Source organism: Papio anubis, chromosome 9 (genome assembly GCF_008728515.1).
Source record: "Papio anubis isolate 15944 chromosome 9, Panubis1.0, whole genome shotgun sequence".
NCBI lineage: Eukaryota > Metazoa > Chordata > Mammalia > Primates > Cercopithecidae > Papio > Papio anubis.
In genome coordinates, this window is record NC_044984.1 from 103,366,349 (window position 1) to 103,391,846 (window position 25,498).

Sequence of the window (25,498 nt, forward strand, 5' to 3'; positions counted from 1 at the left end):
ATAATGTATGTAACAGTTCAACAAATACTATTGGCAGGGCATCGTGGCTCACGCCTGTAATCCCAGCACTTCGGGAGGCCGAGGTGGTCAGATCATCTGAGGTCAGGAGTTCGAGACCAGACTGGCCAACATGGTGAAACCCTGTCTCTACTAAAAAATACAAAACTCAGCCGGCGTGCGCCTGTAATCTCAGCTACTGGGGAGGCTGAGGCACGAGAATCGCTTGAATTGGGGAGGCAGAGGTTGCAGTCAGCCAAGATCACACCACTGCACTCCAGCCTGGGTGACAGAGCGAGACTGTCTCAAAAACAAAACAAACACACACAAAAAATATAATAGTATTTGTTTGTTTCTGTTTTTGAGACGCCTCGGATTACAGTGCTGGGATTACAGACGTGAGCCGTCAAGCCCGGACAATACTATTATATTGTTCATTGCACTCCAACAACACCCTTAAGGGCCAGGTACTTTTTTTCCCTCCCATCCCCAGAGACAGGGTCTCGCTCTGTCGCCCAGGCTGGAGTGCAATGGCGCGATCAAAGCTCACTACAGCTCCAACCTTCTGGCCTCAAGCGATCCTCCCGCCTGAGCCTCCCAAAGCGCTAGGATTACAGGCGTGGGCCACCGCGCCCGGCCAGTCTTTTCTTCTTGCAGCTGAGCCTGGAGAGCCTTTCCAAAGGGCAGAGGTGGGTCGAGGGCATGAATGAATAGGCCCGCGGGCACCGTTGCACGCCCCACCTCCTCCCAGGGGCGTTGCACTCCAGCCCCTCCCGCACATGCGCACTGGGCCTTCCACCGCCCCCCCCGCCCCCAGCAAAGCCCCCCGCTCGGAGCATGCGCGGGCCGCTTGGCGCCAATTGCTGACCGCCACAGCTAGGGCCAGCCTCGCAGGTTCCCGGGTGGTGCGCGTTCGCTGCCTCCTCGGCTCCGGGATGATCGGCCAGAAGACGCTCTACTCCTTCTTCTCCCCTAGCCCCGCCAGGAAGCGACGCGCCCCCAGCCCCGAGCCGGCCGTCCTGGGGACTGGCGTGGCGGCCGTGCCTGAGGAGAACAGAGATGCGGCGGTGAGGCGCGGCGTGGGGCAGGGACTGGGGGGGTGAAGAGGGAGGAAGGCGGTGGGTCCCGCCTGACTGAGGGCGGGCAGCAGCGCGCCTCTTAACTCGGTAAACCCGGGCCCCGCTTTCCAAATAGCCTCCACGTGTTCAAAACAGCCGCCGCTGTCCCCCATGGGCCGCCATGCTGAGGGATCAGCCAATGGGGACGCGCCTTGGCCCCCATGGCGCCAATCCGCGCGCCGCAGGCCCGCCTGGCTCGGTGCGCTGTCCAATCAGAGGGGAGAGGGGGCGGGACCCCAGAGGGAGTTTTTTTGCCGCGAAAAGGCCACGTGGGGCTGTGGGGGGCGGGTCTGGCGGGGCGGGGCACCTCGGTACTGGGTCTGCAGTCTCTTTGATGCTCTACGGGGCCGCTTCCCAGCCCCACTCCCCGCTCCGGTTTAGAATCTAATTCCCAATTCCCGGACTGGGCCCAGTCCTGGGTTCCTATTGTCCGATTTTGCTGCGACCTGCTCCACTAATGGGCGTCTTCTGCCTTGGGCCGTGGGGGTTGGGCCAGAAGCTGCGGACTCCTGGGAAGCGGCCTCTGCAGCTCTTGAGCCGCCTCTGCGGGGACCCCTTGCAGGCCAACCCCCCCAAGAAGGCCCCGGCCGCGCAGGAGGAGCCCGGGACGCCGCCCTCCTCGCCGCTGAGTGCTGAGCAGTTGGACCGGATCCAGAGGAACAAGGCCGCGGCCCTGCTCAGACTTGCGGCCCGCAACGTGCCCGTGGGTTTTGGGGAGAGCTGGAAGAAGCACCTCAGCGGGGAGTTCGGAAAACCGTATTTTATCAAGGTATATATGGAAATGCATCTTCCATAAGGGTAAATGTGGAGGCTTCCGGCCCTTTGTCTTGTTACTGCGGCCCGCGAAGTTCATGTTTCCATAGGCTTAGGTTGTACTCCCTTCAACGTCCTTTACTCACAAAGGGGGTAAAAGAAAGCCATGATGTTTCAGTCTGCACCTTTATATTGGTTAAAGTTGTTAACGACCCGTGAGATGGTATCATGGATTCATTTAAGTCGCATAGTCTATTGTCCAGGAAAGGCTGGCATAGTAAAACCACCGACCATCCTGAATGAAACCTGGCTTGAACTTTAAAAAGCCGGGAGGAGTGGCACTGTTAGGACCCAGCCCAGAAAAAAAGGCAGGGAATTGGCCTGATTGAACCACTTGGGGGAGCGGGGGGCAGGCACTGTTTTTGTTGGTTGTTTTTTAAAAGAATTTGGACATAAAACATGACAAAGAACCAATGATGTTCCAAATAACTTGCACTAGAAGCTTTCTTATTTAATTCTTATGGCTTCCAGTGAGAATCTGATTTTAAGTCTAGTTTATCTTTAAATCAGCTAATGGGATTTGTTGCAGAAGAAAGAAAGCATTACACTGTTTATCCACCCCCACACCAAGTCTTCACCTGGACCCAGATGTGTGACATAAGAGATGTAAGTACAACTTGATGATTTTTATTGGGGAGAAGGAGTCAACTAGTATTTTTAAATTAGGGACACTGGAGTTAAGCCACAGTCCATCATTCAGTAGTAAATAAAACACTGAAATTGTGAGGTTTGGCTGACTGTGTTTCAGCCTGTATTTACTCTTTTTAATGTTTACCACATGCTATTTATGTGGCAAAAAGGAGAACTATGTACATCCTGTGCTCTTATTTCTTGTATTTTTTTTAAATCCTGAAACTAACCTCCCGCAGTGTTAGATACTGTGGTGGTGATGAAGTTCAGACTGATACACAAAGCAGTTAAATCTTTTGCAGCTTGTTATAGTCAACCCCACCTTGACCTGACCACACTGCCTTATAGTTAGCACTTTCAAGCTCTTGATTTTCTGGCCTGAATAGTTTTGTGGTTCTGTTAACAGATCCCTTTGCTTTAGTTTGTCTTATATAACAGTTGCTGGTTGGCAGCTCTTATCCATCTCATGTTCAAAAGTCCGTGGAGCTGGGCACGGTGGCTCATGCCTGTAATCCCAGCACTTTGGGAGGCCAAAGTGGGAGGATCATTTGAGATCAGGAGTTCAAGACCAGCCTGGCCAATGAAACCTGGTGTCTCCTAAAATACCAAAATTAGCCAGGCATGGTGGCGCATGCCTGTAATCCCAGCTACTTGGGAGGCTGAGGTGGGAGAATCGCGTGAGCCCAGGAGGCGGAAGTTGCAGTGAGCCGAGATCACACCACTGCACTCCAGCCTAGGGGACAGAGGCAGACCCTGTCTCAAAAAACAAAAACAAAAAACCGTGGCTCCTCACTGTTGAACTATGAAAACAGAGCAGCCCTCTTTAAATAGGGCCACGTCCTACCACTCAGCCTTAACCTCCACCTCCCACTCTCCCACTCCAGAGTTGGACAGTGTGGCAAACCCCTTTCCACTTCTGTCTCTTAAAAATCAAGTGGATACCTCTGTGGCACCTCCTTGAAGTCTATTGCCTTCTACCTCTGTGATCCGGTTTTCCTCTGAGCCGCTACGATGCATTTAGCACCTGCTGACACTGGACTTTTAGGTTTCTTACCCGTTTTCCTCCCCCATTTTGTAAACTGGGGCAATAATCTTGTGATTTAGTGAATATCTGTGAAATGACATAGAAGTGAAATAGGTGAATAAACCATCTCAATAAAGCAGCTACAGCTAATAGTTACAACATCTCATAAGTTTAAGAATTTAGAATCTAGCTCTTTGGTTTTGAAGCTAAATTAAATCCTGTTAAGATCAATACTAGTTTGCTTCTTGTTTGAATGCCCTATTCTGAATACCAGTGATCAGTATATACCGGGAATAAGGGAATATTTTGAGGGGATGCTCGGGGATGCTCAGAAACCAGTTTCAAACCTACGAGGATCAGATGGGCCCGCAGGGCTTCTTGACAGCCCAGCACTGGGAGAGCTGTTTCACACGAGAGTAAGTTGGCATGGTGTAAACACCAAGGGGAGGGACAAGAGGTCCCCAAAAGCCTCCTGGTCATGGGAACATCAGGAGCTGGATTCTGAAGGATAGAGTACGTCAGCTGTGGAGGCACAGTGGCGCGATGGCTCACTGCACCCTCCGCCTCCTGGGTTCAAGCGATTCTCCTGCCTCAGCCTCCCGAGTAGCTGGGACTACAGGTGCGTGCCACCACACCCAGCTAATTTTTGTATTTTTAATAGAGATGGGGTTTCACCTTGTTGGCCAGATGGTTTCGATATCTTGACCTTGTGATCTGCCTGCCTCGGCCTCCCAAAGTACTGGGATTACAGGCGTAAGCCACCGTTCCCGGCCCTGAATTGTTTTAATTCGTTGAAAAGTAACTGGGGGCTAGGCACAGTGGCTCATGCCTGTAATCCCAGCATTTTGGGAGGCCGAGGAGGGAGGATCCCTTGATCTCAGGAGTTTGAGACCAGCCTCAGTAACATAAGGGAGGCCCTATCTCTACAAAAAAAATTTTTTAAAAATTAGGTGAGCATAGTGGTGCAGTCCCGTGGTCCTAGCTACTCTGAAGGCTCAGGTGGGAGGACCACTTGAGCCCAGGAGGGCGAGGCTGCCATGAGCTGTGATCGCACCACTGCACTTCAGTCTGAGCAACAGAGCAAAACCCTGTCTCAAAACATTTAAAAAGCAGCTAGGTACATATCTTTGCAAGTTTAAAATACGCTCATCCTTTGACCAGCAACTCTTCTATTAGCAATCTATGCCATAGAAGTGTTTTGTTTTGTTTATGTTTGTTTGAGGCAAGGTCTGTGCTGCTTACATTACAGTATTGTTTAATTCCTGACCCCTGGTGGTTCACAGGTGAAGGTTGTCATCCTGGGACAGGATCCGTATCATGGACCTAATCAAGCTCACGGGCTCTGCTTTAGTGTTCAAAGGCCTGTTCCGCCTCCGCCCAGGTACAGTTGCTTTACAGGTGACTGCAGTCCAGACGTGATTCCTTTCAGATGTGTACTTAGCATATTACAAGTGGGACTATCCGGGGCACTGTTCACTAGCCTTTAAGGAGGATTTCTCAACCTCAGCACCATTGACACTTGGGGCTGAGTCATTCTTTGTTGTGGAGGAGGAGGAGTCCTGTGCTATTGCAGGATCTTGTGCCACATCCCTGGCCTTTACCACTGGATGCCAGGAGCAACCCCCAGCTTGTGACAATGAAAAATATGCAGACATTGCCAAAAGTCCCTTGGAGGGGGTGGCAAAAATCACCCCTGGTTAAGAACCACTGCTTTGGGCCGGGCGTGGTGGCTCATGCCTGTAATCCCAGCACTTTGGGAGACCGAGGCGGGTGGATCACGAGGTCAGGAGTTCGAGACCAGCCTGGCCAAGATGGTAAAACTCTGTTTCTACTAAAAATAAAAAAATTAGCTAGATGCGGTGGCAGGTGCCTGTAATCCCAGCTACTCAGGAGGCTGAGGCAGGAGAATCACTGGATTCCGGGAGGCAGAGGTTGCAGTGAGCCGAGATCCTGCTACTGCACTCTAGCCTGGGTGACAGACCAAGACTCTGTCTCAAAAAAAAAAAAAAAAAAAAAGAACCACTGCTTTGGAGGATTTGGTGTATAATATAATAAATACGCTAAGGACAGAAAACTGTCCCTGAGCAACAGTGGGGGTCTGGGTTATAACTGCTGGGTTGATTTACTTAGGTTTTCCAGAGTGCTGTTAAATCCAAGCACAGACTAAAGTAAAGGTCTTTGGCAGATTCACCTGTTAGAAGGAGGACTAGCATTGTTGATCTCATTAATCGGTGCCATATGTGCCAGTGTCCCTTCCAAGGGCTGGCTATAGCCTGTAACCTTTCACATATGTCTTAGACATTACTAAGCTTTCAAAATTATGCTTAAGATTCTGTTTTTTGTTTTTCTTGTGACTTGCTTTCAGTTTGGAGAACATTTATAAAGAGCTGTCTACAGACATAGAGGATTTTGTTCATCCTGGCCATGGGGATTTATCTGGATGGGCCAAGCAAGGTAAGCCAGCCACTGCTAGATTTTTGTTTTTTGTTTTTTGTGTTTTTTTTTGAGACTGAGTCTCACTGTTGCCCAGGCTAGAGTGCAGTGGTGCAATCTCAGCTTACTGCAACCTCTGCCTCCCAGGTTCAGGTGATTCTCATGCCTCAGTCTCCTGAGTAGCTGGGACCACAGGCATGAGCCACCATACCTGGCAAATTTTGTAATGTATTTTTAGTAGAGACAGGGTTTCACTATGTTGGCCAGGCTGGTCTCGAACTGCTGACCTCAGGTGATCCACCCACCTCGGCTTTCCAAGGTGCTGGGATTACAGGCGTGAGCCACCACGCCCGGCCTGCTATATGTTTTTTAGACTGATACTGACAGTCTTTTCTGTCTTGTTTGTTTATATTTTTAAAGAGTTGTAATAAAGAACTAGAGAATGCTAATTAAATGACTAATTTATAGATGTGAAAAAGTCTGTTTTGGCTGGGTGCAGTGGATCACATCTGTAATCCCAGCACTTTCGGAGGCCAAGGCGGGTGGATCACGAGGTTAGGAGTTTAAGACCAGCCTGGCCAACATGGTACAACCTCGTCTCTACTAAAAATACAAAAATTAGCCAGGCATGGTGGTGAGCGCCTGTAATCCCACCTACTCGGGAGGCTGAGGCAGAGAATTGCTTGAACTCTGGAGGCGGAGGTTGCAGTGAGCCGAGATCGCACCACTGCATCCCAGCCTGGGCTACCAGAGCAAGACTCCATCTCAAAAAAAAAAATCTGTTTCATCCTGCAGCCAGTTTTCTTTCTTTCTTTCTTTTTTTTTTTTTTTTTTTTTTTTTTTTTCCTGTTTTTGAGACAGGGTCTCACTCTGTCACCCAGGCTGAAGTATGGTGGTGTGTCATGGCTCAGTGTAGTCTCAACCTCCCAGGCTCAAGTGATCCTCCCACCTCAGCCTCCCAGGTAACTGGGACCACAGGAGCCAGGAGCACACCACTATGCCCAGCTGAAAATTTTTTTTTTTGAGACAGAGTTTTGCTCTTGTTGCCCAGGCTGGAGTGCAATGGCGCGATCTTGGCTCACCGTAACCTCCGCCGCCTGAGTTCAAGGAATTCTTCTGCCACAGCCTCCCAAGTAGCTGGGATTACAGGCATGCACCACCACGCCTGGCTAATTTTGTATTCTTAGCAGAGACGGTGTTTCTCCATGTTGGTCAGGCTGGTCTCAAACTCCTGACCTCAGGTGAACCACCCGCCTTGGCCTCCCAAAGTGCTGGGATTACAGGTGTGAGCCACCACGCCCGGCCATGCCCGGCTGATTTTTATTTTATTTCATAGAGATGGAATCTCACTATGTTGCCCAAGCTAATCTTGAACTCCTGGCCTTGAGGTCCTTCCAGGGGCTGTTATTATAGGCATGAGCCACAGTGCCTGTCCACTCGTATGTTAATTACAGTTTGCAAGACAAAGGTTTGTTCCTTGTTAATATTTTAAATTTATCCACCTCACTTTTGACTACTCTGAAGGTGGCTGCAGTCTGCTCATTTTGACATTTGGATTGTTAATACCTATTTAGGAGATTTTTGTTTTTCTTTTAATTTTTTTCATGTTTTTTTTCTTATTATTTCTTTACAGATGCATTTTTTTTCTGCTTATGTACTTTTTTTTTTTTTTAAACAAATTGTCTACAACCAGGATAAGGAAAGAATGTTTACTCTTTGGTTTCTTGCAATTTGATTTTCATTTCTATGAAACATTTTGTCCTGCTTTTTGTGTTCTGAGATTATTTAACATCACTTAAGATATTTTTTAGGACAATCCATCGTGATGAGGGATATAAGGCATGTTCACTGTAGTAAACTTGGAAGAAGCGGAAAAGGCAGCTATGAGAATAAAACTCTCTCTAATCCTGCCCAGAGGGTGTGCTGGCCTTATGGCCTATTTCATTCTGCTACACTGGATCCCATCAAGCCCTGGTTTCATCATTGATTTAGCACCTGTTGCTGGGTATTGGGCTGATTTGCCTGAGCCTACATTTAACCTATTTCTCTCATGTGTGTAGGTGTTCTCCTACTCAATGCTGTCCTCACGGTTCGGGCCCATCAAGCCAACTCTCATAAGGAGAGAGGCTGGGAGCAATTCACCGATGCAGTTGTGTCCTGGCTAAATCAGAACTCAAATGGCCTTGTTTTCTTGCTCTGGGGCTCTTATGCTCAGAAGAAAGGCAGTGCCATCGATAGGGTATGTTTTGTTTTCTTTTTCTTTCTTTTTTTTTTTTTTTTTAACACTATAAAAACAATGTGAAGAATTCTAGGAGTCTCTGCTGTGTTTGGTCCTGGAAAATCCATGTTATAAAATAACTTTTATTTTCCCTTAGGCCTGTTATAAGGGTTTCCCATTGAAAACAAGAATTTGGACAAATTACAGGAGTGATGAGTTGTGTATGAGGAAAGCAACTGGCCAACTTGTGACTGAACGCAGTTGGTGCCGTAGGCATGAACTTGGTGTCTACAAGATACAAGTCCCTGGGTACCATTCACTTAACAAGTGATGAATGAGGCATGTTTCTGGCTTCCAAGAAATTTGGGAGCATATAGAAAACACAAAGAATTCCACTCAATCACGAATTTAATTTGCCCATGAGAATACGATCAGTGATCGTTATTGTTTTGTTTCTGGGTTGTTTTGTTTGTTTGTTTTTTAGATGGAGTCTCGCTCTATCGCCCAGGCTGGAGTGCAGTGGTGTGATTTCGGCTCACCGCAACCTCTGCCTCCTGAGTTTAGGCGATTCTGCCTCAGTCTCCCGAGTAGCTGGGATTATAGGCGCCCGCCACCACACCCAGCTAATTTTTTGGTATTTTTTAGTAGAGACGGGGTTTCACCATGTTGGCCAGGCTGGTTTTGAACTCCTGATCTCAAGTGATTCACCCTCCTCAGCCTCCAAAGTGTTAGGATTACAGGCATGACCCGCCACACCTGGCCTATCAATGATCATTATTAACCCTGAGGCTTAATTGCAGATACCCAACACAACCAAACCCGTGGCTCCCCTCCCTGCATCTTCCTCCATCTGCTACCTCCCTTCTTCCCCTTCTTTTACTGAAGCACTTCAATACCTGGTTGTGGAAATAGAGACCTAAAAGTCAGCCTTGAATCCTCCATTCCATCAGTAAATCCCATCAACTCTGCCTCCCAAAACACCCCAGTCCTACTGCTTCTCATTCGCCACTGCTGCCCCTCAGGCATGAGCCACCATCATCCTTCTCCAGGATAGCCGTGATAGACTAGAGATGAAGGCTTGATGGAGAGCCGCAGAGTGGAGGAGGGAGAGATGGGGTGGGGAAAGGAGAGGAGCCAGGGGTGAGTGTTCATCCCTGGCAAATGGGAGAGACATTGGGTGGGGGAGAAATTATAGAATAAATGCTTCAATAATCGAAGGCAAGGGCTTAGCGGAGGTAACTGACAATAGCTTCTGGTGTATCAGCAGGAGGTAACGGGGGTATCAGAAATGCGCACATACATTCAACCCCTACCTTGTATGGGTACTAGGTTGAGCACTTGTTTTTTGAGATGGAGTCTCACTCTGTCACCCAGGCTGGAGTGCAGTGGCACGATCTCAGCTCACTGTAACCTCCGCCTCCTAGGTTCAAGCAATTCTCCTGCCTCAGCCTCCCAAGTAGCTAGGATTACAGTTGCCTGCCACCACACCCTGCTAATATTTTTTATGAGTGACCTAAGATCTGACTGGTATGAATTGCTAAGATGTGATGATCTGGGTATGTAAGAAGTATGTGTGAGAGTAATTGCCGATCTCTATCCCTTAGGGAGGTTACTCCAGTGTTGCTCCTCCCCAGTATTTTGGTAATCTTTAATCATGGTTTGGTCTGAAAGTAAACCGTTGTTAAAGTAGCTGGGTCATTAAAGCCAAATTGCATATCTCCAGCCCAGTGTCTCTCCTGATCTGTAGAGTGCCTTCCTACTACTGCCCCATAAACATGCCAAATTCAACATCTTCCCAATGAAGTTTCTCCTTTTCTCATCCACGCTTTACTAAACTTGCTCCTCTTTACTCCCTAGCAGCAAAAAGCACCACCATCTGCCCAGTTGTCCAGCCAGATCTGATTCCATTACTGACACCTGCCTACCTCTCTCCCTTTTTCTGTCCTTTTTCCCCCCTTCCCATGTGCAGTCAGTCATTCATATCTGTGTTCTTTCTTCCCTCTCCAAATCTGTCCCTGCCTGACCACCTTTGCCTTCATTCAGGCCCTGACCTGATCTTGCCTGGATGGTTCTGATGCTTTCTCCCTGGAAGACCTTGCCTTAGACTGAAGATCTGATGTCAGGGGGGTGGGGGTGTGGCCCCCAACCAGCCTCCCAGACGTAACTGTATCCTTCTTTGCACTCCGATCTCCAGGCTGACCCATTCCCCTTTACTTTTTCACGGTGCCCCAGTTCCCTGCCTTTGCATATCCTGCTCACTCTGCCCACTGTGTGGAGGTCATTTTCCTCTGGGATTCTTTAGAGCTCTGCAGGGCTGACATTTACAAGGGCCTGTGCTGCTTGGCGTGTGTGTTCAGCACTTGATGTGCATGACTTATCACACTCAGCACCTGTGATCCTCATTTGATTGGTCACAGTAACTTCATAAGCTGGGCGCTATTGTTATTCCCAGTCTACAGATGAAAGCTGAAGCAGCTTAGAGTCGCAGCAACTTCCCTGTGGTACAGCTACTGAGTGGTAGAGGTAGACCTCTACCCCGGGCAGTCTGGCTCCAAGCTCTGTGCTCTTAACCACACTGGATTGCTTGACTTTAATCATCACGCCTCATCACGCCTCCTGGACTGAGCCCCTTGAAGGCAGGAGTGTTTTGAGAAACAGTGATTTGTTTTTATATACAGAAAAGAAGAGGAAAACAAAAATGGTCTATATCTCCCTGTTAAAATAACTACAGTTGACATTTTTAAAAAATCAAAGTGGTCATGTGCCACATAATGATGTTTTAGTCATAAACTGCATATATGATGATGGTCCCATAAGATTGTAATAATATTGTGGCCAGATGTGGTGACTCATGCCTGTTATCCCAGCACTTTGGGAGGTCAAGGGAGTTTGAGACCAGCCTGGGCAACATGGTGAAACCCCGTCTCTACTAAAATACAAAAAATTAGCCAGGCGTGGCGGGGTGTGCCTGTAGTCCCAGCTACTTGGGAGGCTGAGGCAGGAGAATTGCTTGAACCTGGGAGGCGGAGGTTGCGGTTAGCTGAGATCATGCCACTGCACTTCAGCCTGGTGACAGAGTGAGACTCCATCTCAAATATATATATATACACAATATTTTTTGCCAAGACCAGCTCAGTCAAGAAGACCCTAACCCAGCGGTGCTAGAGGAATTAAAGATACACACACAGAAATATAGAGGTGTGAAGTGGGAAATCAGGGGTAGCATAGCCTTCAGTGCTGAGAGCCGGGAACAGAGATATACCCACATATTTATTAACAGCAATTAGCAGTTAATAACCAGTCATTAGCATTGTTTCTATAGCTATTAAATTAACTAAAAGTATCCCTTATGGGAGATGAAGGGATGGACTGAATTAAATGAATAGGTTGGGTTAGTTAACTGCAGCAGGAACACGCCCTGAAGACACAGATCGCTCTTGCTATTGTTTGTGGCTTAAGAATGCCTTTAAGCGGTTTTCCGCCCTGGGCAGGCCAGGTGTTCCTTGCCTTCATTCCCATAAACCCACAACCTTCCAGCTTGGGTGTTAGGGCCGTTATGAACATGTCACAGTGCTGCAGAGATTTTGTTTATGGCCAGATTTTGGAGGGGCTTGCTTCCAACATGTCTCCCTTCTTTGATTTGCAAAGAGCTAAAAGCAAGGGCAGCTTTGTCACGGTGAGCTACTTCTCGTGAGCTACTTCTCGCAGGAGTCAGGATCCGCATCTACAGACTATACAAAGGCAAACAACATAGGTTAAAAGCACAGTCATCATAGAAATCACAGAGCTTCCAAGTGTTTTTATCCATTTAAATGGGTTACTAGCTGCTAATCTGTCTGCAGCTCCTTTAAGCACTCCAGTTCCTGGCATTAAGGTCAGGTGTGGCTGGGATACTTTAAATATTTGTTCTTTTAATTTTGCTATATCTAAAAACAAGTTTGTAGAGTGTCCTTCTAGATGTTTTTTTATTCTTTCCCAAATTTTGGTCTTTTTAAGGCATTAATAGTTTCCACAAATTCTTGTGTTTAGCTCCTAGAGCGGGCCATATCATTTGAGGTTGAGGTGCCACTATACCGCCTGGTTCCAGATAATAAGAACTTTTGGCCATACTTCATATCATTTCTACCATCTGACCATTTTGTTCAGATCATCTGAACATAGTGTGGCCGTGGCACGCAGACCGAGGGGTTGGATTCAACCGAGAGGTTGGATTCAAGCTAAACATCCCCTTAGGGGACCAATTAATAATGATTCCGTAGAAATTGTTTAGCACCTCTGCCTCTTCTGCAAAGCAATCTTCCTAAACAAGTACGTTCATTTTTTCTAACTGGGTCCAATCCTGTTTATAAATCGGTTTTTGAGGGCAGTATGCCTCAATTATAGGAGGAGATTTATTATGGTAAATAGTGAGATCAGAAAGCATGTGTAACTGTGTCAGAGTGATTGCATCCAGGCATTATTGCCAGCCCTTATTGAAGGAATACTCACGGCAGTGGTGATAACCTCTATCATAGCTACCATTAAATTATTCATTGTGACTGGTTGTCCTGCTTTCCTCAGGTTTTCTTCTGCCATCTGTGACAGCTTCTTGATCTGTCCCCAGGTTGGGTGGCTGTGTTCGACAGGTGTTGCTCGTGACAGTTGGGGTCCTCCTCAGCGTCAGCCTCAACATGGCTGCAACCAGGGGTCCTCGGGATCCTCCCGGAGTCTCTTCCTCGGCATCTGGCTCATGATAAAGTTTCAGGTGTCTTGATGTTATCCAAATCGGCTGTTGATTTTGGCCTGGACAAATACAAGCGTAACCTCTACCCCAAGTTATTACTTTACCTGTTTCCCAACTTTTTGTTATCGGATCTCCCCACCAAATCAGTTGTTCTGTTTCTGTCTTTGCAGCTGGTTTCTGTAGATGCTGTTCAGCTGCTGATAACATCTGGCCTTTGGGAAGGCTCAAAAAATTTAAAGTTAATCATGCTAGGTTCAGTTGCATCCGTGGGATTCCATCATTGTTTCTCCCTTTCTGCTTTTGCAACTGCTGTTCTAGGAAGAGATTCATTCTTTACACTATGGCTTGTCCTTGAGAATTGTATGGGATACCAGTAATGTGTTTAATATTCCACATAGAGAAAAGTGTAGCTAGAGTTTGGCTAGTATAGCCTGGGGCATTATCTTAAAACAGGTAGAAGCTGGAATGCCCATCACTGCAGAACACTGCAAAAGATGACATTTAACACAGGCAGAAGGCCCTCCTGTTTGGTATGTAGCCCAGACAAAGTGAGAAAAGGTGTCCACGCATACATATACGTAAGCTAGACTCCCAAAGGAGGGAACATGTGTGACATCCATTTGCCAAGTAGAGTTAGGTTTCAGTCCTTGAGGATTAACTCCTCTTGTAAAAGATGAGGAATGTACCATTTGGCAAGTTGGGCATTGCTGAATAATAGCTTTAGCTTCTTTCCAGGTAATGCTGTATCTGCATTTGAGACCAGAGGCATTAACATGGGTAAACAGTGAAAGTGTCTGGCATTAGATATTGCAGTAGCAACAAGGCGATCAGCCGTTTGATTTCCTTCAGTCAAAGGTCTTGGAAGAGGTGTATGAGCCCTGATGTGAGTGATGTAAAAAGGGTGCGTTCTACTTCTAACTGCTGTTTGCAGTTGGGTAAATAAAGTCATCAGTTGTTCATCTGTATAAAATCGTAACTGAGAATTTTCAGTTAAGTGTGTGGAATGAACCACATATGAAGAATCAGAAATCACATTAATAGGCATATCAAAAACAGTCAATACCTCAGTTACAGCTACAAGCTCCGCTTTTTGAGCTGAAGTATAGGGCGTCTGAAAAACTTCCCTTTTGAGCCAGAATAAGAAGTTTTACCATTACTAGACCCATCTGTAAAAACATTCTCAGCACCTTCAATTGGTTTAAATTTGTTATTTTAGGGAGAATCCAATTAGTTAATTAAAAAACTGAAGCAGCTTCATTTTAGGAAAATGATTATCGAGAATAACCACAAAGTCAGCTAAATGGGTTTGCCAAGTAAGACTATTTATAAAAGCTTGCTGTATTTGTGCCTTTGTGAGAGGAACAATAATTTTTCCAGGATCATATCCATGTAATTTAACAATCTGGTTCTCCCAATCCCTATCATAGTAGCGATTTGATCTAAATAAGGAGTTAGAGTCCGTGAATTAGTATGTGGAAGAAAAAGCCACTCTACTAAGTCCTCCTGTTCTTTTTTTTTTTTTTTTTTTTTTGTCGCCCAGGCTGGAGTGCAGTGGCTGGATCTCAGCTCACTGCAAGCTCTGCCTCCCGGGTTTTTACGCCATTCTCCTGCCTCAGCCTCCTGAGTAGCTGGGACTACAGGCGCCCGCCACCTCGCCCGGCTAGTTTTTTGTATTTTTTAGTAGAGACGGGGTTTCACCGTGTTCGCCAGGATGGTCTTGATCTCCTGACCTCGTGATCCGCCCGTCTCGTCCTCCCAAAGTGCTGGGATTACAGGCTTGAGCCACCGCGCCTGGCCAGTCCTCCTGTTCTTGGACAATAACACCAGAAGGTGAATGCTGAGTTGAAAAAATTAGCAAATCCAGAGTCTTCTCTGGATCTACTCTGTCTGAGCTTTATGGACTTGCTTCTCAATCAGTTGTAACTCTGCCTCCGCCTCCTTTGTTAATTGCTGAGGGCTAGTGAGACTAGGATTTCCTCTAAGGATAGGAAACAGATTACTCATGGCTTAGGTAGGAATGCCTAGAGCAGGTCGTATCCAATTAATATCCCCTAGTAATTTTTGAAAATCATTTAATGTTTTTAATTTATCCCTACATATGGTTACTTTCTGTGGCACAATGGTAGTGTCATTTACTAAGATCCCCAAGTAGGAGTAAGGAGGAATAGTCTGAATTTTGTCAGGAGGTATAATTAAACCAGCGCGAGAAAGCCAGTTTTGCAAGTGATCTTGACATTGGAGTAATATTTCTCGAGTGGGGGCAGCACAAAGTATATCATCCATATAGTGAATAACGTAACACTGTGAAAATATTTTACCAGTAGGTTCAATTGCTTGCCCCATGTAAGTCTGGCAAATAGACTGTTTAACGTGCCCTGTGGCAACACTTTCCAATGATAAGCTTAGCAGGCCGTAGGTTGTTTACTGCAGGAATTGTAAATGCAAACCGTTCACAGTCTTGCTCAGCTAAAGGGATAGTAAAGAAACAGTCTTTTAAATCTATGACTAATAAAGGCCAATTTTTTGGAATTATAGCAGGAGAACGCAATCCTGGCTGTAATGCTCCCATAGGTTGTACAACTGAATTGATGGCTTTTAAGTCAGTTAACATTCTCCATTTGCCTGATTTTTTCTTAATTACGAAAGCTAGAGAATTCCGCGGGGAAAATGTTGGAGCCATGAGCCCATTTTTCTAACTGTTCAGCAACTAATTTCTCTAAAGCCTCCAGTTTTTCTTTACTTAGCAGCCATTGTTCTATCCAAATTGGCTTATCTGTTAACCATTTTAAAGGTATAGGTTCTGGAGGCTTAACAATTGCCACCATCAAAAATTATTTCCTAATCTCTGGCGGTAACTTTGTTTTTCCGCTTGAAGCAGCTCTTCCAAACCTTGCAGATTTTTTTCTAGTCCCATACCAGGGACATACCCCATGTGATGCATTGTATGCTGACTTTGAGGGCTATGTAATTGTTCTGGAATTAGAACTTGTGCTCCCCATTGTTGTAATACATCTCTTCTCCATAAATTCATAGGTATAGAAGTTATAATTGGTTGAATAGCACCAGGTTGTCCGTCGGGCCCCTCACAATGCAAAATATAACTACTTTGATACACTTCAGCAGCTTTACCAACTCCAACTATGTTAAATTGAGCGGGTTGAATTGGCCACGTGGACAGCCAGTGCTGTAGAGAAGTGATTGAAATGTCCACTCCTGTATCTACCAAACCTTTAAATTTCTTTCCTTGAATAGTTATTTCCCAAGTAGGATGTTTATCAGTAATTTGACCCAATAAGCTGCTTTGCTTTGTTTATTTGTGCTTCCAAATCCTCCTGTTCGTTTAATTTCACTTTTTCCCATTCCCACATATGGCAAAATCAGGAGCTGTGCTGTGCGCTCTCCTGGCTGTGCTTTCCAGGAAACAGAAGTAGATATAACAATTTGAATTTCCCTGTTACAATCTGAATCAGTGACTCCTGTATGTATTTGTACGTCTTTTAAACTCAAACTAGACCTTCCTAAAAGTAATTCTGTTGTCCCTGCTGGCAAGGGTCCACAGACTCCTGTTGGGACCTTTTGCGGGGGTTCCCCAGGCAGAAGGCTCCCAGCTTTTGTGCAGTATAAATCTACTGTGGCACTACCGGCTGTGGCAGGGGACAGACATTATACAGGGGTGAGGGAATGGCCTGAGGTGGAAATGCCTCGGTTTAGAGCGGGGCCCAGGACGGGCCCCTCGTGGCATTTCCCGAAATTGGGTTCCCTTCTTTATCAAAGTTAGAATGACACTGACTAGCCCAGTGTTTTCCTTTTTTACATTTTGGACATATTTCAGGCTCAACATTTTTGTTTTTTCCCCTATATGGCGGGCTGACTCCCTGATTTTATCTACATTGTTTTTTAGTATGACCATGCTTCCCAAGTTAAAACGAGCTCCAGGAAATGGAGTATTTCCTTTATCCACTGTCAGTCCTGCCATTGCCTGTGCCAACAAAGTGGCTTGATGCAGATTACCTCCAATACCATCACAGGCCTTGATATAATCAACTAAATGTGCTTTCCCTCTGATAGGTCGCAGAGCAGCCTGGCAATCGGGATTCACATTGTCGAAAGCTAATAACTGCAACACTATATCCCGAGCAGCCGAATCTGCAATCATCTTTTTAAGAGACTCCTGTAACCAAGCTATAAAATCAACATACGGTTCCCTTAGTCCCTGTTTTATAGCACTAAAGGAAGGGTATTGTTTCCCACCTGAAGTGATTTTTTTTCCCAAGCTCTAATGCACACTCCCCTAAGCTGTTCTATGGCATCATCCTGCATGACCACTTGTGCATCTAAACCAGCCCAGCCACCGACTCCCAAAAGTTGGTCTGCAGTTATATTAATTTGAGGTTGGGCCTGGGCATTGCAAGCAGCTTGAATGGAAGCTTCATCTGCCCACCAAGTTTTAGACTGTAAGAACTGAGCAGAAGTTAGACAAGCTCGAGTAAGAGCGTCCCAGTCAGTAGGAATCATCTGACTGGAAACAGCAACATTCTTTAACAGTCCCATTACAAAAGGAGAACCTGGTCCGTACTGATTTGTTGCTTGTTTTAATTCTTTGAGTAATTTAAAAGGAAAAGGCTCAAATGTAGCTATAATATTTCCCTGTTGATCTGGGGTGTGTATTCTAACAGGGAATTGCCAAGCCTCTAAATCACCCTCTCGTCTAGCTTGCTGAATTCCCACCTGAATGGAACTATGAGTGGTCGGTCGCTCAAGGCGCTGCTCGAACAGTCACAGTGTTCCGGAGGACACTAGGTGTGACTACTTTTCGCCTAGTGTCCTCCGGAAAAGAAAGATCTGGAGAAGATCTGGAGGGTCATTTTCTTCAAAATAATAATGAGGGGGTGCAGAAGGGTAGGAATGAACCGTTCCTTCCTTTGCCGCTTTAGCTTTAGCTGGCAAATAAACATGCTCTGTAACCTCTTCTGTTACTTCGCTAAACTTTCCTTCCTCCTCATTAGTGTGAAAAAGTTCCAAGGTGGAACGAACCAGACCGAATAACTGTCCCATTGTTACCCTGATGCTTCCGAGCTCTTCTTGCCACGGGGATTGCTTTAAGAGTACTCGGGTGTCCTCCAGCTAGTTTTCCATTCCAACCATCGCTCCGGCAACCCTTTTGACCTGGATACGAGCCCCCACGAATGGACGCCATTTGCCGAGACCAGCTCGATCGCGGAGACCCTAACCCAGTGGTGCTAGAGGAATTAAAAACACACTGAAACATAGAGGTGTGAAGTGGGAAATCAGGGGTCTCACAGCCTTCAGAGCTGGGAGCCTCGAACATCGATTTACCCACATATTAACAGCAAACCAGTCATTAGCATTGTTTCTACAGATATTAAATTAACTAAAAGTATCCTTTATGGGAGATGAAGGGATGGACTAAATTAAATGAATAGATTGGGCTAGTTAACTGCAGCAGGAACACTCCCTGAAGATGCAGATTACTCATGCTATTGTTTGTGGCTTAAGAATGCCTTTAAGCGGTTTTCCGCCCTGGGCAGGCCAGGTGTTCCTTGCCCTCATTCCAGTAAACCCACAACCTTCCAGCTTGTGTGTTAGGGCCATTATGGACATATCACAGTGCTGCAGAGATTTTGTTTATGGCCAGATTTTGTGGGGCTTGCTCCCAACAATTTTTACTGCATCTTTTCTATGTTTATACAGACAAATGCCTACCATTGTGTCACAACTGCCTAGAGTATTCAGTACAGTAACGTGCTGCACAGGTTTGTGGACCAGGAGCAATAAGCTACACCATATAGCCTAGGTGCGTAGTAGTAGGTTATCCCATTTGGGTTTGTATAAAGACGCCCTATGGTGGACAGATAGCAGTGAAATTGCCTAACACACTTCTCAGAATGCATCCCTGTCATTAGGTGATGTATGATTATTGCTTTTTTTTCTTTTGAGACAGGGTCTAGCTCTGTCTCAAATCTGCCAGGCTGGAATGCACTGACTCGATCTCAGCTCACTGCGGCCTCAACCTCCCAGGCTCAAGCAATCCTCCCACATTAGCCTCCTGAGTAGCCGGGACCACAAGCGTGAGCCACCACACCTGGCTAATTTTTGTATTTTTTTGTAGAGACAGGGTTTCACCATGTTACCCAGGCTGGTCTTGAACTCCAGGGCTTAAACGATCCTCCTGCCTCAGCCTCCCAAAGTGCTGGGATTACAGGCGTGAGCTACCACACCTGGCCACTATTCCTTTTTTTTTTTTTTGAGACAGAGTTTCACTCTTGTTGCCCAGGCTGAAGTGCAATGGCACGATCTCAGTTCACCGCAACCTCTGCCTCCCGGGTTCAAGCGATTCACCTGCCTCAGCCTCCTGAGTAGCTGGGATTACAGGCATGTGCCACCACGCCCAGCTAATTTTGTATTTTTAGTAGAGACGGTGTTTCTTCATGTTGGTCAGGCTGGTGTTGAACTCCTGACCTCAGGGCATCCACCCACCTCCGGCCTCCCAAAGTGCTGAGATTACAGGTATGAGCCACCACGCCCAGCCGACTATTCCATTTTTGTGGCAAGATTTCTTTTTTTTTTTTTTTTTAATTCTTCTTAGGAGCTGTAAGACTGTTCAGAAAGACAGAAAGTGGAAAGTAAATGGCTTCCACTATTTCTCTTAAAGGAACTACTTAATACAATGTCTTGGTATTTTTCTAAAGTTTTTTAAAAATGAAATTATTTTGTATTTTGTTCACTTGATAAATTTTGGAGGTCATCTCATCAGTATATTTATCTTTTACATGTTTTTCTAGGAGTCATGTGGTGTTACATTGTAAGAACTTTAGAAAAATACATTTAGCCAGTTTTATAACATTGAATTGTATACTAGGTTTTAGCTGACATAAGCAGTGTGTTAGTGAGTCCCTATATATGTTCCTATTTGTGTAGGTACAACTGGTCCCTGGCTTATGAAGTTTGACTTGATTTTTTTCAACTTTACAATGGTGTATAACCATACTTTGAGCACTCACACTTTTTTTTCTTTCTTTAAGAGACAAGGTCTCTTGGCTGGGAGCAGTGGGTCATGCCTGTAATCCCAACACTTTGAGAGGCCAAGGTGGCGGATCACTTGAGCTCAGTGGTTTGAGAACAGCCTGGGCAACGTAGTAAGACCCTGTCTCTAAAAAACAAAAAATCAGCCTGGTGTGGTGGCATGCGCCGATGGTCCTAGCTACTCAGGAGGCTGAGGTGGGAGAGTCACTTGAGCCTGGGAGGTGGAGGCTACAGTGAGCCACGATCATGCCACTATACTCTATCCTGGGTGACAGAGTGAGACCCCATCTCAAAAAAAAAAAAAAAACATCTTGCTCTTGCTCTGTCACCCAGGTTGGAGTGCAGTGGCACGATTATAGCTCTTTGCTGCCTCAAACTCCTGGGCTCGAGTGATCCTCCCACCTCAGTCTCCTGTGTAGCTAGAACTACAGGTGTGTGCCATCACACTTGGCTAACTTTTCAATTTTTTTGTAGAGATGGGGTCTCTCTATGTTGCCTCAGTTGGTTGTAAACTCCTGGCCCCATGCAGTCCTCCTACCTTGGCACAGGGATTATAGGTGTGAGCCACCATGACTGGCCCCATTCTATTTTTCACTTTCAGCACAGTGTTCAATGAGTTACATGAGGTACTAAACACTTCATTGTTAAAGAAGCTTTGTTTTGCCCAACTGTAGGCTAATGTAGGTGTTCTGAGCATGTTTAAGGTAGGGTAGGTTAAGCTATGATGTTCAGCAGATTGTATGTCATAAACATATCTTCAACTTAGGATATTTTCTACTTAGGATGCATTTTCCAAGATGTTAACCCAATCCATTGTATTAATAAGTTGAGTTTATCCGTGTGTGTGTATGCATCATGGTGTCCTTTAGCAAATACAGTCTTAGCAGTGGAAATTGCTGGCTGTGTGATAGGGGCACTTGAAAATTGCATAGATAATTGCGAATTTGAAGGCATCTCAGAGCCTAGCAAAGGTAGGGAGTTGCTCAACAAATGGACTAATGTTCTAATGCAAATGCTGAATGCTCCACTTTGGAAGGGAGAGAATTTAGAGGGCAAAGGGGAATTGCACAGGGTCTTAAAGTGCAACAGCCACAGTCCTTCCTTTAAAAAAAAAAAAGTCCCACCAGGTGCGTTGGCTCACGCCTGTAATCCCAGCACTTTGGGAGGCCAAGGCGAGCGGATCACGAGGTCAAGAGATCGAGACCATCCTGGCCAACCTAGTGAAACCCCATCTCTACTAAAAATACAAAAATGAGCTGGGTGTGGTGGCACGTGCCTGTAGTCCCAGCAACTTGGGAGGCTGAGGCAGGAGAATCGCTTGAACCTGGGAGGCAGAGGTTGCAGTGAGCCCAGATCACGCCACTGCACTGCAGCCTGGGGACAGAGCAAGACTCCGTCTCAAAAAAAAGAATTTTTTTTAAGTTCCAAATCTGCCACCTTTTATTCTTGATCTTTTTCAGAAGCGGCACCATGTACTACAGACGGCTCATCCCTCCCCTTTGTCAGTGTATAGAGGGTTCTTTGGATGTAGACACTTTTCAAAGACCAATGAGCTGCTGCAGAAGTCTGGCAAGAAGCCCATCGACTGGAAGGAGCTGTGATCATCGGCTGAGGGTGGCCTTTGAGAAGCTGCTGTTAACGTATTTGTCAGTTACGAAGTTCCACTGAAAATTTTCCTATTAATTCTTGAGTACTCTGCATAAGGGGGAAAAGCTTCCAGAAAGCAGCCACAAACCAGGCTGTCCGGGAATGGCAGCTGTATCCAGCCACAAACAGCAAAGGCTACCCTTTGACCAAATGTCTTTCTCTGCAACATGGCTTTGGCCTAAAATACGCAAACTTTTCAGAAGACAGATGAGGTCAAATACTCAGTTGGCTGTCTCTATCTCCCTTGCCTTTATGGCGAAAGCGGGGAGATGTCCACCTTTCAGGCACAGCCCTAGTTTGGCGGCTGCTGCTCCTTGGTTTTGCCTGGTTAGACTTTCAGTGACAGATGTTGGGGTGTTTTTGCTTAGAAAGGTCCCCTTGTCTCAGCCCTGCAGGGCAGGCATGCCAGTTTCTGCCAGTTCCACTGCCCCCTTGATCTTTGAAGGAGTCCCCTTGATCTTTGAAGGATCTTTGAAGCATAAGGATGTTTTGCAACTTTCCAGAATCTGGCCCAGAAATTAGGGCTCAATTTGCTGATTGTAGTAGAGGTTAAGATTGCTGTGAGCCTTATCAGATAAGGGGCCAAGAGAAGTAAACTGGGTCTTGTTATTCCTTGGGCGTTGGTGGAATAAGCAGTGGAATTTGAACAAGGAAGAGGAGAAAAGGGAATTTTGTCTTTATGGGTTAGGGATGATTTTCTCCTAGGGCTATCTCCAGGTGGGGTTTTTAAGGCAGCACAGACTGCCAAGTGCTGTTGTTTTAAGCGACTGAAATCACTTTGGGATATTTTTTTCTGCAACACTGGAAAGTTTTAGTTTTTAAAAAAGTACTCATGCCAGGCGCGGTGGCTCACGCCTGTAATCCCAGCTCTCAGGGAGGCAGAGGCGGGAGGATAGCTTGAGCCCAGGAGTTCGAGACCTGCCTGGGTAATATAGCGAGACCCCGTTCTCCACAAAAAGGAAAAAAAAAAAAGACAAAAAAAAAGTACTCATGCAGATATATATATATATTTTTCCCAATCCTTTTTTTAAGAGACAGTCTTTATTGAGTCTGCACCTCCGTCTTTGACCTTGTTAGCAATGCTGTTTATGCTGTTAGTCGGGTTAGAGTTGGCCCTACGCGAGGTTTGTTAATAAAAGTTTGTTAAAAGTTTGTTTTGTGCAAGTGTCCTTTGTGGTCCGGGCCGGGGCATCCATGGACGTCCTTGGGCTGCCCTTGTCCTTGGCGCCTCCCAGGCTCCCCATAGCAACTATTGTCTGCAGGAGGGGCCGCCCTTGCCCCTCCTCCCCGCCCTGCGGCTCAGTGGAGCCGCCCAACCTTCCGCTGGCTGCAGTGAGCGCTGGGCCCAACCCCCGCCCTGGAGCAGGGCTCCAACTCCGAGCACCGTGGAGCGCCGGCTGCGGTCAGTGGAGACCCCAGAGGGGTAACTTCCGTCCTGAAGAAAGCTTTTCTTCGGGGAACATGGCGTGCCTGTCGTGGCTACGTTCTGCCAAGCCCTGTGACGATCGAGGGGAGCCTCCTGCATCCCCCCCTCAACCCGTGTTTCTAGACTCCGAGACATCTGGAACTCGGAAGTGAGGCCAGGGCTCCAGGACGACTCCCTGATGACGCACTGGCCCGCAGCCCAGGCTCAGGTAGTGGGGGCTGCCAGGATGACCTGCGGGGTCCCCCAGTGTCCGAAGAAAGAAGCCACAAGTGTGCTTTTTTTTTTTTCTTTTTCTTTCTTTTTTTTTTTTTAAAGGGAGTCTCGCTCTGTCGCTCAGGCTGGAGTACAGTGGCGTGATCTCGGCTCACGGCAACCTCTGCCTGCTGGGGTGAAGCGATCCTCCCACCTCCACCTCCCAAGTAGCTGGGATTACAAGCATGCACCACCACGCCCGGCTAATTTTTGTACTTTTAGTAGAGATGCTTCTAACTAAACGGGCAAGAAAGAATGCAGCCAGCCAGAACCTCAAGACTAGCAAATGCATTTCTTAAAAGGGCAGGGAGGGGAGACCCGATTTGTGCTTGAAAATACTGCTTCCTTTTCTTATCTTTGTAGGGAAGGGTTTATCATTCTTCATTTTGTGGTCAGCAAGCAGGCTTTCACGGGGAGGAGCATGCATGGTGGGATCTTCCTCTAAACAACAGTGGACTCCCTTATTCAAGGGAGAAGGGATGATTGTTCTACACCAGTTAGCTGTTCACACTTCTCTCTCTCCCGGAGCACTGCCGGTAGAGGGGGGCAGTGAGCTCCAAGTTTGCAGAAATAATTCGAAACACAATTACTTGGGTTTTAAATATATATACATAAAGTTCTATATAATATATACAAAAGTTCTTTATATATATTCAATATATATGTATGTATATTGAACTTTAGTCATGTGACACTAAACAAAACAGAGCAGCTTAAGTGTGGTCCATGACCCTCCAAAAATTTAATTACTGATTGTTTAGAAACCAGGCAACTCGGCCAGGTGTGGTGACTCACGCCTGTAATCCCAGCAGTTTGGGTGGCCGAGATGAGCGGATCACCCGAGGTCAGGAGTTCAAGCCTGACCAACATGGAAAAACCCCGTCTCCACTAAAAATACAAAATTAGCCAGGCATGGTGGCACGTGCCTGTAATCCCAACTACTTGGGAGACTGAGGCAGGAGAATCTCTTGAACCCGGGAGATTACGCCATTGCACTCCAGACTGGGCAACAAGAGCACAAGAGTGAAACTCCATCTCAAAAACAAAACAAAACAAAACAAAAACAAAAAAACAGGCTACTCATTTTGATGAACTCTTCGCTATGTGGTAGTTGCTTTTTTCACGTGTCAAGTCTGCTATGTTCCTGCACTCAGTATGCAAAGATGCATAAAAGGCAGTCTTAGCCTTTTAGGTGAGGGGTTGGCAAATTTTCTGTGAAGGGTCAGATGGTAAATATTTGAGGGTTGGCAGTTACCCGTTCTCCGTGGGAACTGCTCAACAACTCACTGCAGAGAAAGCGGCCATGGGCAAAATGTACAGGAACGGGTGAGGCTGTGTTCCAATAAAACTTTATTATTTATGGACACTGAAATTTGTGTTTAATATGATTTTCATGTGTCATGAAATCTTTTTTTTTTTTTTCTCCTAAGCATTTAACAAATGTGAAAACCACTCCTAGCTTGAGAGCTATCGGAAAACAGGCATCTGGAGCCATAGTCTGCAGACCCTCGTGTGCACTCACTGTCAGTGCAGTGGGAACAAAAAGCAACGGCTGGGACAGCCCAGGAAAGAAGAAATTTCCCACTGGAGGGAATGTCTCAGTAGATATTGAACTTCCCAGGCCACAAAGAAGAACAAGAGCACTCAACAGTGAGGAGCTGGCCTCTACAAAGCCAGGAGCCGCATGCTGGATATGGAGCTGGAAGGTTCCACGTGGCAAGGTTTGGGAGACTTCTGAGAACCCGGCCTAACGATTGCTGTTGCCTCCCTTTTCAGGTGAGTTAGGGAGATCTCTGAAAGCTTTCGGAATTGGTAACACAAGGAAGTCATTTATTAGCAAATGTACTGGAAACGTCCAGTTATAAAATAATTAATTGTGTGAAAATCACTGCCTGCTTTTGATCTGTGTCCAGCAGGGCAAGGTCAGGGACTGTAAATTGTTTGCATTTTTTACAGATAGACTTTAGCATGTTGCCAGTGTGCTTGTATTATTAGATAATATATCTCTCTGTTAAAATTCACTTTCTGCTTCAGTTTGCTCCTTATATAAAAGTCTTAGCAAAGGTGTTTGGTGGAGAAGCAAAGTTTTTGGCGTATGCGTGTGGTGTTGGCTTTTCATCCTTGCCAAACCTTCAAGATTTATAAGGAAAAACAGGTTGCAGGGAGGTGCTCT

The 25,498-nt window shown here is 46.2% G+C and overlaps 2 protein-coding genes across 2 annotated transcripts in view; both read left to right on the forward strand.

Annotated features, from left to right (window-relative positions):
* Positions 1–838: 838 nt before the first annotated feature.
* On the forward strand, positions 839–22,594 carry UNG (uracil DNA glycosylase). The gene is made up of 7 exons (XM_003907123.3): positions 839–1,064; positions 1,678–1,884; positions 2,439–2,534; positions 4,866–4,963; positions 5,948–6,036; positions 8,076–8,254; positions 21,461–22,594. Exons 1-7 carry the CDS (start codon positions 933–935, stop codon positions 21,599–21,601), a joined length of 942 nt encoding a protein of 313 aa, XP_003907172.1. The 5' UTR covers positions 839–932; the 3' UTR covers positions 21,602–22,594.
* A 402-nt stretch (positions 22,595–22,996) lies between these two features.
* Positions 22,997–25,498, forward strand: part of ACACB (acetyl-CoA carboxylase beta) — a 164,603-nt gene continuing 162,101 nt past the window's right edge. The window contains exons 1-2 of the mRNA XM_021922881.2: positions 22,997–23,281; positions 24,756–25,101. The gene's annotated coding sequence lies outside the window, so the exon portion shown is untranslated. The remainder of the gene's footprint in view (positions 23,282–24,755; positions 25,102–25,498) is intronic.

Coding starts and splice junctions, on each gene's coding strand:
- UNG (XM_003907123.3), top strand. CDS start 933: ATGATCGGCCAGAAGACGCTCTACTCCTTCTTCTCCCCTAGCCCCGCC. Junction 1,065..1,677: donor AGGAGAACAGAGATGCGGCG/GTGAGGCGCGGC, acceptor GACCCCTTGCAG/GCCAACCCCCCCAAGAAGGC. Junction 2,535..4,865: donor AGATGTGTGACATAAGAGAT/GTAAGTACAACT, acceptor GGTGGTTCACAG/GTGAAGGTTGTCATCCTGGG.